We start from the raw sequence: 13,671 nt of genomic DNA on the forward strand, positions 1-13,671 counted from the left end.
CTCTCTGAGCACGTAAATTACCCTGCTGCTCATGTCCCTTCTTCAATCAGGACAGCCAGAATCAAACATGGTGCCCCTATGGTTTTGAACAAGGATGGATTGACTTTTCTTTTTCAGTATATCTGTTTAAAGGTCTGTTTTGGAGGCCTCTTTGGCTACACAAAAATGTCAGGTTTGTGATTTCATAAAGTAGGTTACAGCTATTTCTGGATTTCTTTTCTAAGCCCACAGTTCTTTAAAAATAGAGTTATAATAGAGTTTCTGCTCATCTTTAGTTTCTTCTTTTCATTGCTTACTTACCTTTGAATTTCTTTTGCTTCTATGATCTTTCTTCCTAAAAACTGTTACCTTTATTTTAGTGAATCTCTCTTGACTTTTAGGTGTGTTAATTTGCCTCACTGGTAAGCCTCTGGAAGTGGGTCACATTTTTGTTTGTTCTTATTAACATCCCTCTTTCCTTATTGTGTTACTTAGTCCTCACTTAGTGGGGTTATGTATTTATATGCACATAACTTTGTCACAGTTGCTCCTGCCTTCACTGAACTCCCTCAGTGGTAACTGATAATGACCTTGGCCAACATGCACACAGGCGGCTATTGTGTAGAAGGGCTACCTCACTTGAAGAGACTTTTGTAATAATTCATTATATCCCCAGCCTCAATTTACAGATGATGAACTTGTATGTGATTAACGGAGACTAAAATACAGAGCTGGGATCTTCATTGAGTTTTTCTTCCACCTGTACTATGCAACTTGACCACATGGCCTTAGCAGCAATTCAGGTGGCCAAGTCGAATGGCAGAGCATATGCCTGGACCAGTCTCAGTCTCCCTACAGTACACTCACCCTGAAAAATTTAGCTCTTATCGAGCTTTGAGTTTTTCATTTGTGAACTGGAAGAGCTAGTATAGGTAGAGAACCCACAAGCCACAAGGATTATTGCAACTAAAAGAGCTCACTAGAAGGGGAGGGACACAGTGATTTTAGCCAGGTGTGGTGGCACACATCTGTAATCCCAGTACTTGGGAGGCTGAGATAGGAGGATCACAGGTTTGGGGCTAGCCCCAGCAAGTTAGCAAGACTCAGCAACCTAGTGAGACCCTGTTTCCAAATAAAATAATGAAAAAATAGGGCTGGGATATAGCTCAGAGATAGAATGCTCCTGACCCAATCCCCAGCACCAAAAAAACAAGAGCAAAACCAAAAAACAATCCACCACCACCAACAGTGATTTTTGTGGTCACATCAGTGGGTTGCACTATCCCCTTAAAAATCCACCTCACTGTTGGAGGCTGTGACAGGAGGATCGTGGTTCACAGTCTCAGCTACATAGTGAGGCCCTCTACAACTCAGTGAGACCCTGCTTTAAAATAAAGAATAAAAAATAAAGCCAGGGGTGTATCTCAGAGGGAGAATGCCCCTGGGTTCCATCCCCAGTACCAGGAAAAAAAATCGACCTCACTGAAGTGCATTGCTACTTTTTTAATTTTTAATTTTTTATTATTTATAAGTGGAACAAATTGAAAGTGGTGTACATTTAGATTATCCTTCATGCCCTTCCTCCTCCATTTCCCTTCCCCCTTCCCAATAGAGAGTGTCCAAGTTAACCATGTTATATTTATACTATTACACATATTCATATGTAGCCCCTCCATTGAACAACCTCAGCTTTCTTCCTCTCTTCTCTTTTCATTCAAGCTTTGCTGAGATTTCCCCCCATCATCTGGAGTCCCTCTGGTATTATCACTACTCCCTAGCTTGGGCATATTAGAGAAAACATATGTCCCTTCTCTTTCTGTGCTTGACTAATCTCACTTAACATAATGTTCTCCAGTTCCTTCCATCTTCTTGCAAATGCTATTATTTTATCCTTCTTTATAGCTGAATAGAATTCAATTGTGTGTTGTATTTCCCATAATTTTGCAATCCATTCATCTGTTGATGGAGATCCAGGTTGGTTCCATATTTTGGCTATTACGAATGTGCTGCTATGAACATGGGTATGCATATGTTAGCGTAGTTCTTTGATTTCAACCCCTTTGGAAAGATACCCAGGAGTGGTGTAGCCAGATCAAATGGTGGATCTATTCTCATTTTTCTAAGGAATCTCCACACTGATCTCCATAGTGGCTGAACTACTCTGCACTCCTACCAACAGTGTGAAAGAATTCCCCTTATCCCACATCCTTGCCAGCAATTGTTGTTGTTTGATTTCTTCATGTTTGCCACTCTGATTGGGGTTAGATGGAATCTCAGTATAGTTTTGATTTGCATCTCCCTGATGGCTATAAATGCCCAATAGATACATGAAAAGATGTTCTGCATTACTACTTTTTGCTTCTCCAAGGAGAGAAGCATGTTGAGGTGGAGTGTGTGCTCCATCAGCTTCTCATTTGGTGACGCAGTTTTCATGATAAAGGACAGGACAGACTAAAAACCTTAAAAGTACCTCAAGAGAGAAAATTATAGGATGTTCCAAGTAACGAAGAGTGCACATTATGCTTGCACGTCAAACTTTAATAACTCCATTTCCTGCCTGCTCCCATTTATTACAATCTTAATGCCTGAGTGCTTACCTGGACCTGTAATGCCTATGGCTGGCATAAAGTAAAGAAGCCTTCATTTCCTAGAAGAGGCTGCTCGAATTAGGTTGTTTTGGCACTACATGCTAGGTGATTTAGTACACTTCATTTTGAAGGGTCATTTATCTTTTTTCTTTATAACCATTGTTAATTGAAGTCAGTATAGAGTTGAATGGTGTATATATAACAAAGTAGTGTAATTCAGTGGGATTTAGGCATATAGTGAGTAAAATTTTCTTATGTAGTACTAGATATTGAACCCAGGGGTGTTCAGCCTCTGAGCCACACCCCAGCCCTAATTTTATTTTGAAACAGGGCCTCGCTAAGTTGCTAAGGCTAGCCTCCAACCTGTGACCCTCATGTCTCAGCCTCCTAAGTACTGGGATTATAGGCATGTACCACCATGCCTGGCAATAAGTTTTTTTAATAAAGCAATTGTAAATTACTAGATTTGGTAAGTCCACTAGATTTAGAGGAGGGATGTTTATTTATTTACTGATAAAAATTTAAGTGGCTTGCACAAGGTTATATGTCATACTGTTAGTTGGTTAATAGACCAAATCGAAAATCTCTGTAATCTTGTTCCATGTTCTTTCTATTAAAACTGTTCCAATTGAGCCATTCTGAGGTGGCTTTATCCACTACCAAAGTGAAACTGCCATGGACTGATAATACAAAGCACCCTTTTTTCACTTCCTCTAGTGCCAAGATTTCACCAGCATTTGATTAGGGAAGATATACCAGCTGTGTTTATTTAGTGGCTTTGTATCGAACTCCACAATAGATTATGGACCCTCTTAAGGATTTTACACACATGCATGCACACACACGTGTGCATCTACACACGCAGACACATACAGAGTACTATTAGTTCGGTGGGTCTTCCAATTTTATAGTCACATATTGTTGAATCAACCAGGATCAGTGGTGAATGAGGGAAAATAAATTAAGGTTGTTTTATTACTTGATAAGCAGCCCTTTCAAAGTTCTCAAGAGAAGTCTGAAAGCACTCTGCTCAAAACTAAGAGGGCCATGTTCCTATTGCTTGCCATCCCATCACTGCTGCCCCCAGTCTGAAATGAGGAAGAGCAAATCCTATATGAGCAAATATCTCCTCGTGTCCCTACCTGAAGCATTTGCATAGCATAGGAAATCTTTATGAAATTTGCCTCTTTGTACCAGGTACAGTCCTGGGTGGCTGGATATATATAGTTGAACAGAAGAACTTAGTCTTATCTTTGTAAAGCTTTCAGTTTATCAGGGATGGTCACACAGATGGTAAACTAGTCAGCAATAAATATATAGGTTGAAGCTAGATGTGGTGGTGCATGCTCATAATCCCAGTACTTGTTGAGGCAGAGACAGTAGGATTTGGGGCTTGGGGCCAGCCTCAGCAACTTAGTGAGGTCCTCAGCAACTTACTAAGACCCTGTTTCAAAATAAAAAAGTAAAATAGGGCTGGGAGTGTAGCCAGAGGTAGAGCCCCTTGGTTCTATTCCTAGTACCACAAAAACAAAACAACAACAAAACTTGCATATACATGTTCAGCTTCACCAATCTGAAAAACTAAAATCTAAAATGCTTCTAAATCTGCAACTTTCTGAATGCCAACCTTCTGCCACAAGTGGGAATTTGCACACTTCACCTCATTTGACAGGTTGCAGTACAAACTTAAGCACACCAAAAATACTGTATAAAGTTACTCTTAGGCTATATGTATATATAAGGTGAATGTGAAACATAAATGAATTTCATGCTTAGGTTTATCTCCCAACCCCAAAATAGATATCTCATTATATATGTATGTATGTGTATGTGTATGTGTGTGTGTGTATGTGTGTGTATATATATATATATATATATATGTATCCAAAATCTGCTTCCCAGCATTTCAGTTAATGGATACTCTACCTAAATCAAGAAAACTGGTGGGGGCAGCCTGTGAAATAAAAGCCTAGATTACTGTGATAAAGGATTGGGGCTATTGCCCATTTTGCTCTACGATCTGGGAAACAGTCATCAGGAATGATATTTGAACAAAAACCTCAAGGAGCCAGTAGCCCTATAGCTGGGCTAGTTGAGCGAACATTTGGTGCACAGGGAACAAATGCAAAGGCCCTGTTGTTGAAAAATTAAGGCTAGAGCTGTGTTGGCAACTGAAATACTAAGATGAGGGAGAGGAGAGGGTTCCTGATACAGCGTCACTTGGAGCCTGCTGGTGGCCCCCAGACTGTGGAAGCTAGAGCCACTGCCACACTCCAGCAGTCATAGAACACTACTTCTCTGGCTCAGCCCCAATTTGCAGAACTCATCCTTTGTCCCCTAAGCGCCTTTGGATTGTCCCCTGATTGCTTCTTACCCATCCCCTCCACTGCCAGGTGGTGTCTACTGTCATATTCTTTCTCGTGCCACAGGGCTAGGTTGCTGCTTCTGCTGGCGATGGCCTCTGGCTCTCGTCTTCCCACAGGCTATGCCTCTGTCCTTTCCTGATTTATGTTTCCCAGCATTCTTTGACAGTGGTTTGGCTGAAGTAGAATACTTCGATTATGTAACAAGTCCACAAAGGAGCATTGACTTTATGTTCCCTGTTTTGTTACAGATGCTCTAGTGCCACAAAGCTTCTGCTGCCACTACTGTCTCTTCTCTAAACTCAGTTCCAAAGGGAGTCAAGAGGAGGGCTAGGACACAATAGAAGCTGAGAAGCACTCCTGGCTTTGCACTTGGCTTCCCTTCCCCCCATTTACCCCTTCCCCTTCTGTGTACCTTGATTATAAAGGGTGTCTTCTTAGAAGTCCCCCTGTCCCCAAGCTCTAATTTCTTCCTCCTTGGACTTGAAAAAAATGCCTAGATATGTGGGTCACACAACTTAACTCCTCAAGTAGGATTCTTCGGTTCCTTTCTCTTGGGGCCAAATGTGGTTTGGAATTCATAACTCTGGGTTGTTTAAAGTAGAAATATGACATGTTACATAGCACCCTGTAATCAAGTAGTATTTCTGTAGCCCAATATATGAATATTCATATTAGGTGGGATGAACAAGGAACTTAAGTGGTTTCATATTAGTTCAGTTTTGCCTCTAAATGGATTTGTCACAGATTTAGAAAAGGTTTTAGTTTTTAGACTCGTTAAGGGATTTGGAATTGTAGGTGAGGGACTATGAACTTGTACATACATATATATGAATACCTATAGACTGAATTTACCAGCTATGCCTGAAGTTATCATAGAAAGTCATTTAAAATGAAATAGTAGTTAGATGCAGTGGCACTTGCCTGTAATCCCAATACTTGAGAGGCTGAGACAGGAAGATTACAGGTTTGAGGATAGTTCATGATGACTTACCAAGACCCTGTTTCAAAATTAGATAATTTAAAAAGGGCTAGGGGTATATTTCAGAGGTATAATGCCCCTTGTTTTAATCCCCAGTTCCACAACTATATATAATATGAAATATTAGCCTCTCTGTCCCCTACCCATCAATTCCGCACAGTCAATGTGACTTCTATCCTGCTGTGGAGGTTATCATGAGTGAAGTTGATGATATGGAAGGTTGGATATTGGTTCAGCATAAGTCCCCCATCCCAGAACAGCTACACCATCTGGGATGGACAGATGGACATGCCACAGGAAGGCAGCAGGACCTTACAGCAGCTGCTGTGCAGAAAGAAGATCAGGCACTCCAAGAATTCCCTGCAATTTGGCTAGGAGCCGCATTGTGAATGCCTGGCGCACGACCTCTGCGCACTGAGGTGACTCACATGCAGCCTGAGGAAGAAAGTGCTCTTTTAAGCTAAAGCTCAAAGCCACCCTTAAAGACATCGCCTGCTACAGATGCAGGCGGCAGAGAGGCTCCTCTGCACACTGATACAGTTGACTCTGATGACTCCTTGAAATGCCTTCTTCCCTGGTATGAAGTGTTAAAGTGACAGTGGATTCATATTTTGTTTCCATAAATCTGTGTTCTTACATGTACACTTTATAGTAAGGAATATAAGAAAATGTAAGCAGAAAACGAGGCACATGCTGGTCAAGAAAACATTTTCTTCTTTAGATTTCTTATTCTCAATTATTTCAGCAAGAAAAATTTGTTATTCAAGCTAGGCTTGGTGGCACACACCTATAATTCCAATACTTGGGAGGCTGAGGCAGGAGGATTGAAGTTTCAAGGCTAGCCTCAGCAGCTTAGTGAGACTGTGTCTCAAAATAATAAATAAAAAGGGCTGGGGTTATAGCTTGGATGTAAAATGTCCATAGGTCTAATCCTTAGTACCAACCATTTCATATTCCATCCATTAACTTCTTAAGCAAAAGTGCCCAAAGTAGAAGGTGAAATTGAGATGTTTCTGTGTTTGGAAGCTTTAATTTTCTTCTCTTCATCAATGTTTACATTCTAGAAAATGAAGAGGTCAAGGAAACGACTTTACGAGAGCTTAAAATGCTTCGTACACTCAAACAGGAAAACATTGTGGAGCTGAAGGAAGCCTTTCGTCGGAGGGGGAAACTGTACCTGGTATTTGAATATGTTGAAAAAGTAAGTCATCAATCACTATTCTGTAGACCTGCTTGGCCATTTCTGCTATTTTTGAAGAAAGTGTTATTGTTTAGTATGACTTGTCACTGGACTCTTCATCTGAGGACTCAAAAATGAAAATACTATCTATAATCACTAGAAGTCCTGAAATATACTTAAGGATTTTTAATGAGTTAATAGTGTAAAGATAATCTTAAGTTTAAACTATGCTTACTTGGTTTCTGAAGACTTAGGCTCTGTGTCCGACAAGTTATCTTTAGACTTGATTTATTTTAATAAAACTGAAACAAAGCTTCTAAAGGAGAGCCAAGTAAATTGACAGTGATGGTACAGGATGGTAGAAGTATGTGTCAGATCCCACGCAAGCATAGACAGGAGTCTGAATCAGACTGAGGGTGGTAAACGATCAAACGAAGCAGTCTCTTGTGATTGCCAGTGCTTTCGTTTTCTTGGAGGGAAGGATAATGCCAGTAGGCCTAAGGTGAGGCTCGAGGCAGTGGATAAGACCAGGAATGAGGAATTGGAAGCATGGGGAAAAGGAAGAAAAGTAGACATTGTTCCAAGTGTCTGCATATTTGCCTTAGCATTTAAAAAAAGTCAAATTGTTAGTGACAGTTTCAGAGTTTTGTTTTGTTTTTTGTTTTGTTTTGTTTTTTAGTTTTGTGGGGTTTTTTGTTGTGTTTTCTTTTTTTTTGTTTTTTGTTTTTTTTTTTACATTGGGGATTCAACCCAGGGGTGCTCTACCACTGAGCTACATCCTCAGCCCCCCCCCCCTTTTTTTTGGTGTTACTGGAGATGGAACCCTTCTACATCTAGGCTACACATCCAGACCTATTTTTTATATTTTATTTGGAAACAGGGTCTCTTAAGCCATCCAGGCTGGCTTTGAACCTGCACGATCCTCCTGTCTCTGCCTCCCAAGCACAGGGATTACAAGTGTGCACCACCACACCTGGCATCCTCAGACCTTTTTAATCTTTATTTTGAGACAGGATCTCAAACTCTTAAGTTGCTGAGGTTGGTCCTGGTCCCATCTCGGAGTGACAGTTTTAATGTTACCCTAAGTGCAAATGCATGCTGCAGTCATCAATGCGGGGTGCCTTGGAATTTTTGGAGAGCAGCTGACCATCCAGAGTTGGTAATGGTCAAGAACTTCTACTAATAATATTAGAAGAAATGAGCCAAAGGAGCCTTTTAGAGGTTTCCTAGATGAGTAATTAGGTGGATTCTGTTGATTTCCTATTGCCATGACCTAATGGAGATTGAAGTTGGCGAGGTTTTTGTTTGCTTTAGGTCAATTCCCAGATGCTTTTTGTGTCATAAATGGCAGGATGTCACTGCCATTGTCACCATTCAATGAAAAGCAGTGTTGTCTAGATGCATGACCAGAGCCGGGCGTGGTGGCGCACGCTTGTAATCCTCACACTTGGGAGGCTGAGACAGGAGGATCGCACGGGTTTGAAGCCAGCCTCAGCTACTTAGTGAGGCTCTCAGCAACTTACTGAGACCCTGTTTCCAAAAATAGGTCTGGGAGTATAGCTGGGAGTATAGCCTCTGGGTTCCACCACCAGTACCACACACACACACAAAAAAAAGATGAATGACCAGTAATGCAACTTGGAATTCATTTAACCATTATAAAATAGTTTGTGAAATAAATCATGTATATGTAATAATTTTATATTATTCACAAAATTTGAAAAATAATAGGTTCTTTGTCATTTTTTTCAATTTGGTGGTACTGAGGTTCCTGGGAACCATTCTACCACCAGGCTACACTCCCAGACCTATTTATTTTTATTTTTATTTTTATTTTATTTTTAAACAGGATCTCTTAAGCCAGCAAGGCTGGCTTCAAACCTGCGTGATTCTCCTGTCTCCACCTCCCACGCGCGGGGATTACAAGCGTGCGCCACCACGCCCGGCTCTTTGTCATTTTTAAACCACTGCTTTGATGTTTCTTTTCCAAAATCTGTTTTAAATTTCTTTCTTTTTATCAATTTTGGTGGTTTCCCTAAAGTGCTTTCCCTACCAAAATAAAACAAAATTTGATTTTACAAAAGTGATAAGAGCTAGATGTGGTGATGCACACCTGTAATTCCTAGTGTTTGGGAGACTGACACAGGAGGATCTCAGGTTCGAGGCCAGCCTCAGCAACTTAGTGAGGCCCTTAGCAAATTAGCGGGACTGTCTCCAAATAAAAAATAAAATAGAGCTGGGAGTGTAGCTCGGAGGGCGAATGCCCCCTGGGTTCAATACTTAATACTATAAAGACTGATATGAAAAATATTTCTCTGCTAGAGTCCTAGGGAAAATTGGATGCTCTTCATTTCTTAGTTATCACAAATGAATCATGTAGTTTATAGCTTTCACTGCCAAAATAATAAGCTTTTGACAAATCTAGTATTTCAGTTTATCTTTTTTATTTCTGTTCTATTTATGGTGATCATGATAAATAACACTTTAGTATAATAAATAGAGAAATCACCTCTGTGTGTTTGCTCATGGGGAGAGGCTATTTGGCATGTCTGAGGTCTCTGCAGGTAAGTGGCAAGGCTGCTACTAGACCTGCATTCTGACATCCAAGCTGGGCTTCTGCCTTGCCCCTGTGGTTCTTAAAGGAAAGGTGATTGTTACACTTGTCCATCAGTGGCAATGCCCAACAATCAAGTGAGTTTCAGAAAGATGCTTCAAAACGTAGGGTGTTGGTATCAGAGACCCAGAACTAGAGTTTCTTATATAGGATATTATATAAGGAGTTACAATAGGAGTTTCTTAATCACATACAAATACAAACGTAAGCAGACAGGTCTGATATGGCGGCTCTGCTCCACAGTTGTAGGAACTTCTTCACTTGGACTACCTCTGCCTCTTAGCTCCACCAGTCCTGAGATGTGGCTCTTGCCCTTAAGGTCAGTATAGACCTCCTGCTGTCATGGCCCATTGGCCAAAATGTAGTTGCATGGTCACACTAGCTGCATGGCAGAGAGGAAATGGACACTTCATTCTGAGACACCTAGGTCTCCACTTAAAAATGGTACTCTTATGGAGGAAGAGAAGACTAGCTATCAGTGGGCAATATCTCTGTCACTGAAGAACCAAAGAAGAAATACAATGTGAAAGATAATGATTTATATTACAAAGCCCTCTTATTTCTCCTGTGTATTTGGGACCTCCTGTGTTAGCTGAAAAAGTGAGTGCAACACAACCTTCAGCCAGGCATGGTGGTACACATCTGTAATCCCAGTACTTGGGAGGCTGAAGCAGGAGGATTACAGGTTCAAGGACAACCTCAGCAATTTAGAAAAACCCTCACCAACATGTGCGTCCCTGTTTTAAAATAAAAAGGGCTAGAGGTGGAACTTGGAGGTAAAATGCTCTTGGGTTCATTCCCCAGTACAAAAAAAAAAAAAGAATCATGAAAAACAATGTATATGTTCCTTTAACATTTTATTTTAACTCAAAGCATAAATACATATTTTCCATTCTTAGGAAGTAGGTCAGCTGGGCACGGTGGTGCATGCTTATAATCCCAGCATTTGGGAGGCTGAGACAGGAGGATCACGGTTTACAGACAGCCTCAGCTACTAATTAGTGAGGCCCTTGGCAACTCAGCAAGACCCTATTTCAAAATAAAGAATGAAATATAGGGCTGGGGGTGTAGCTCGGGCGTAGTATGCCCGTGGGTTCCAGCTCCAGTACTGCAAAAAAAAAAAAAGAGAGAAAGAAAGAAAGAAAGAAAGAAAGAAAGAAAGAAAGAAAGAAAGAAAGAAAGAAAGAAAGAAAGAGGTCAAGGGCTTTTGTATGTTGCTCTTCTGATTGAAATTCTGATTGGTTTTTCTCATATACATCTTACCTATAAAACATCCATAAAATGAAGCAAAAGCTCAGAAGCACTTGCAGTGCAATCTTTTTTACTGTCCTTTAGTATTTATGCTTATTACCACCAGCACCCATTTCTTGCCAGTGTTTTATAGATGTGTAACTCAACTTTGATTAGATAATAATATTTTTTATGGGTTTCCTTTAAGTCTTTCTGAAGTATACTACTTTTATTTTGTTACATACAGCAAATCTTTTTTTAACAAAAACATTATTTTCATTGTGATATATTTAATTAAAATAAAAAACTGGATGTAGTGGCAAACACCTGTAATTCCAGTACTTGGGAGGCTGAGATAGGAGTATCATACGTTCAAGGCCAGCCTCAGAAACTTCATGAGACTTTGTTTCAAAATAAAAAAGTTTAAAAGTTGGGAGTATAGCTTGGAGGTAGAGGGCTCCTGGGTTCAACCCGCAGTACCGATAATAGTAATAATAATAAGAAGAAGTATATTTGTTATATACAATTATAAGAATAAACACAACTTCTCATTTTAAGTATACAACTTAACTAGTGTGAACAAAATTGTGAGGCTGGATTAGAGCACTGGTTTTCCACCTTTCTGGTGTCAAGATTCCTTTTTTGGGGGGAAGGCTTGGTACTGAAGATTAAATCCAAGGCCTCCTGCATGCTAGGCAGGCACTCTGCCATTGAGCCATATCCTCAGCCCTCCTCCCTTTTTTGAGACAGGGTCTCACTAAGTTGTCCAGGCTGACCTCAGACTTGTGGTCCTCTCAGCCTCCTTAGTAGCTGGAATCACAGGTGTGCATCACCATGCTCGGCATCCTTAGGGTCTCCTTAACACTCTGTAAGATATTGAAAACCCTCAGAACTTTTTATTTGTGTGGATTTTATCTATTAACGTTTCTCATATTAGAAAGCAAAACTAGGCAATATGAAATTATTCATTTTGGATTTGGGGTTATGGTAATGATAAAGCCCTTGCCTAGCATGCAGATGGCCCTGAGTTTGATCTCCAGCACCACCCAAACTATAACCATTTTAAAATAGCACTACCGTTAACATAAACACGTTGGAATGTCAGTCATTTTCTCAAAGAAAAATGGTATTCCACCAAGAAGCACCAAGTTCACCTTGTGCCTCATGTCAGTCACCCAGCTGGCCTCAAGACAGTCATGGTTCAGATGGTGCACATACAGCAGAAGTGCTTTTGTGGATTCCTCGTTTTCTTCTCATGTAGAGTCTTAAAAATATGTGTATTTTAAGAAATGAAATTTAAGCCGGGCGTGGTGGCGCACGCTTGTAATCCCCGCGATTGGGAGGCGGAGACAGGAGGATCGCGCAGGTTCGAAGCCAGCCGTGCTGGCGTAAGAGACCCTGTTTCAAAAATATAAAATAGGTCTGGGAGTGGAGCCCGGAGGAAGAAGGGCTTCCAGGAACCCCAGAACCACCAAAAAAAAAATGAAATTTAGTAAAAATAATATGGTTTACTGCTTCATCAAGGACGTCTTGCAAACTATTGATTTGTTCCTTTCTTAATGGTGAGGGTTAATTGGACCAAAGAACCGTTGCCTTGATTCATGCTAAGGTGAGAACAGTTTACTCACTGTTGCATTTACATAGATGTAAATGGCAACATAGTGAAAAGGCAAATATCTAAGTGTTATAATCAGTATAATTTATACATGAAGTCTGAGACCCCTGCAGATTGCCAGGCCATACTTTGAGAACGGCTGTTCCCGCTCATCACATACAAACAATACACTGTGTGCTGTGGACTTTACTCATTGTGCTTTACAGAGGAAATGGAGAATGTGTGGCTAATCTTGGAATTCAGTGGAGACAGGCTAAGTGAAGTTTCGACTTAATAAAAAATATTTGCATGGTGTTTAGCATGGTCTCTGACTCTAAACGATTTTTAAATATTAAATTGTATTGGGGTCTGTGTGCTTTTATTTCAGCAGTATTTCCTACCCTGATTTAGTTTTTGCACTAAATCTTTTTATCTTTTTCTTTTATGAGAATTACTCAAGCTGGGAATGGTGGAGCTTGGTGGAGTACACCAGCTGTTTGAGAATTGCAAGTGTGAGGCCAGCCTGGGCAATTTAGCAAAGTTCTATCTCAGAATTAAAAAAAAAAGGTCTGGGGATGAAATTCAGTGACAGATTGCTTGCCTACATGTGCAAGACCTGGGTTAAATCCCTATTGATGGGAGGAAAAGAAATATTATCCAGGTTTCTCTCACAAATATTGTAAGACATGACCTTAAGCTGGATATGGTGCCTCATACCTGTAATTCCTGTACTCGGGAGGCTGAGACAGGAGGATTTTAGATTAGTGGCTTCCCCAGCAACTCAGTGAGTCCCTGACTCAAAATGAAAAATAAAAAGGGCTGTGAGTGAGCTGGGCATGGTGGCTCATACTTGTAATCCCAGTACTCGGGAGGCTGAGACAGAAGGATCACAGGTTTATGAGAAGCCTCCACAATTTAGTGAGGCCCTCTGCAACTTAATGAGATCCTTTTTCAATATAAAACAATTGAGCTGGGGTATATTTTCGAAGTACAATGTCCCTGGGTTCAATCCCCAGTACCACAAAAAAAGACTTGATTTTTTTTGGAACATTCTATTACCAATACATAGCACACTGTGTTAAAATAACTTCCACCTTATACATTGCATGTCCTATCACTACTTTGGATTGCTTTTACCTTT

At 40.5% G+C, this 13,671-nt stretch overlaps 1 protein-coding gene across 2 annotated transcripts in view; it reads left to right on the forward strand.

The window, feature by feature from the left end:
- CDKL5 (cyclin dependent kinase like 5) overlaps positions 1 to 13,671 on the forward strand; it is a gene marked incomplete at both ends in the record, with an annotated part of 117,997 nt that overhangs the window by 51,724 nt on the left and 52,602 nt on the right. For both annotated transcript variants that reach the window (XM_080719552.1, XM_080719553.1), the window contains one exon: positions 6,977 to 7,113. In XM_080719552.1, the coding sequence (XP_080575678.1) occupies positions 6,977 to 7,113 (137 nt within the window). The remainder of the gene's footprint in view (positions 1 to 6,976; positions 7,114 to 13,671) is intronic.

Source organism: Muscardinus avellanarius (genome assembly GCF_963383645.1).
Source record: "Muscardinus avellanarius genome assembly, chromosome: X".
Classification (NCBI taxonomy): Eukaryota; Metazoa; Chordata; class Mammalia; order Rodentia; family Gliridae; genus Muscardinus; species Muscardinus avellanarius.